Source organism: Corylus avellana, chromosome ca3, assembly GCF_901000735.1.
Source record: "Corylus avellana chromosome ca3, CavTom2PMs-1.0".
NCBI lineage: Eukaryota > Viridiplantae > Streptophyta > Magnoliopsida > Fagales > Betulaceae > Corylus > Corylus avellana.
Window position 1 is genome coordinate 22,013,755 of NC_081543.1, and position 1,779 is coordinate 22,015,533.

At 42.9% G+C, this 1,779-nt stretch overlaps 1 protein-coding gene across 1 annotated transcript in view; it reads left to right on the forward strand.

Annotated features, from left to right (window-relative positions):
* Window positions 1–1,107, forward strand: part of LOC132174269 (UDP-glucuronate 4-epimerase 3-like) — a 2,485-nt gene extending 1,378 nt beyond the window's left edge. Inside the window, exon 2 of the mRNA XM_059585954.1 lies at window positions 6–1,107. Within this exon, the coding sequence (XP_059441937.1) occupies window positions 6–697 (692 nt within the window). The 3' untranslated portion in view covers window positions 698–1,107. The remainder of the gene's footprint in view (window positions 1–5) is intronic.
* Window positions 1,108–1,779: the final 672 nt, after the last annotated feature.

Below are 1,779 nucleotides of genomic sequence, written 5' to 3' on the forward strand. Positions count from 1 at the left end.
CTTAGAAGTCTGCAAGTCTGCGAATCCGCAGCCATCGATCGTGTGGGCGTCTTCGAGTTCGGTCTACGGGTTAAATTCCAAGGTACCCTTTTCGGAAAAGGACCGGACTGACCAACCGGCGAGCCTGTACGCGGCAACGAAGAAGGCCGGTGAGGAAATTGCGCACACCTATAATCATATATATGGTCTTTCGATTACTGGGTTGCGGTTTTTCACTGTGTACGGGCCATGGGGTCGGCCGGACATGGCGTATTTCTTCTTCACGAAGGATATTCTGAAGGGGAAGCCAATTAAGATATTCGAGGCAGCTAATCATGGGGCGGTGGCGAGGGATTTCACGTACATTGATGACATTGTGAAGGGGTGCTTGGGGGCGTTGGACACGGCGAAGAAAAGCACTGGGAGGGGTGGGAAGAAGAAGGGTCCGGCGCAATTGAGGGTCTTCAACTTGGGGAATACGGCGCCGGTGCCGGTAACCGAGCTTGTAAGCATATTGGAGAAGCTTCTGAAGGTGAGGGCTAAGAGGCTGGTGTTGCCAATGCCCAGAAATGGGGATGTGAGGTTTACACACGCCAATATAAGTTTGGCGCACAGGCAGCTCGGGTATAGGCCTACCACCGATTTGGAGACGGGGCTCAAGAAGTTCGTGCGGTGGTACCTCGATTACTATGTGGAGAAGAAAAGGAGTGCCTGGTGATATTTCTGAATTTCCTTGTGTTTCACTCATTTTGTGAGCATTTTATCATAGTCGGTGATACTGTCTTACAAGAAACAATTGATGTCCTGTGATTCACAAACTGCTGGTTTGCATCTGTTGATAGCATTTGCTTGCAGGGCATAGCCGGCTTTTGTCGAGGGAACATGAGAAGAAACTCTTATTGCTCTTTTCTACATGTTTCTGCTTTATTTAGGGTGTTATATTTTAGCTCAGGCTTTTGTACAGTCCATGACTGATGATAGATCACAAAGATATTCCAATTGGTGGACTCAATTTTATCATCTTGAATGAAATTGAAATAAACAAACAAACAAAAAATTGCATTTGTTGCAATGGGCCTTTATATTCTTTCATCTATTTTGGTATCATATATGCAATCGTGTTTCCATTATTTTGAATAAAATTGAGCTTGTGGTGATTTTCTGGTTTACTCTCTGTTTCTGATTGGCAAGACCTTTGAGTTTGAGGTTACTGTTTCATGATGCATTGTTTTTGTAGTTGCTGGAGGCTCATATGCTCTTTGATAGGTGTGGTTATATTACATACATTTTTAGTTCTCTCATACATTTTTACGGAGCATGTGATACTCACATGTAATTTGAACACATGTCAGTTTAATTTCCTCCGACCCCGTTTGGAAGAAAACTTTGTCTATTGTAAATTGTGTTCTTGTGTATATTATGAAGTGCAGAAGAGCTTGTTAGAAGAATACTGCAGATAAGTTCTATTAGACAAATAATTTAGGTTCTTCATCGTCCCCTTCTTCTTGGACCTTCTTCATTGGGTGACAGGGTAAGCAGTCCTTGTGCTGTGTCTGGTAGCTCTACCATTTTGGTTGGTTCATAGGAAAGGAAGTAGGGAGTTCAAGAATTTAGAGTGCTCGATCAACTTTGATGCTAGGGGAGTTGGTTCTAGTCGGGAAAAGGCAAGAGGGCTCTTGCTGTGTTGTAATGTAGCCCATGGTTTTTTCCTGTTTTGGTGTCCTTTGTATAGTTGATGTATGCATAAGGTGCGCCTTGTAATTTTTTTAATGATATTTCTTTGATTACCTATTAAAAGAA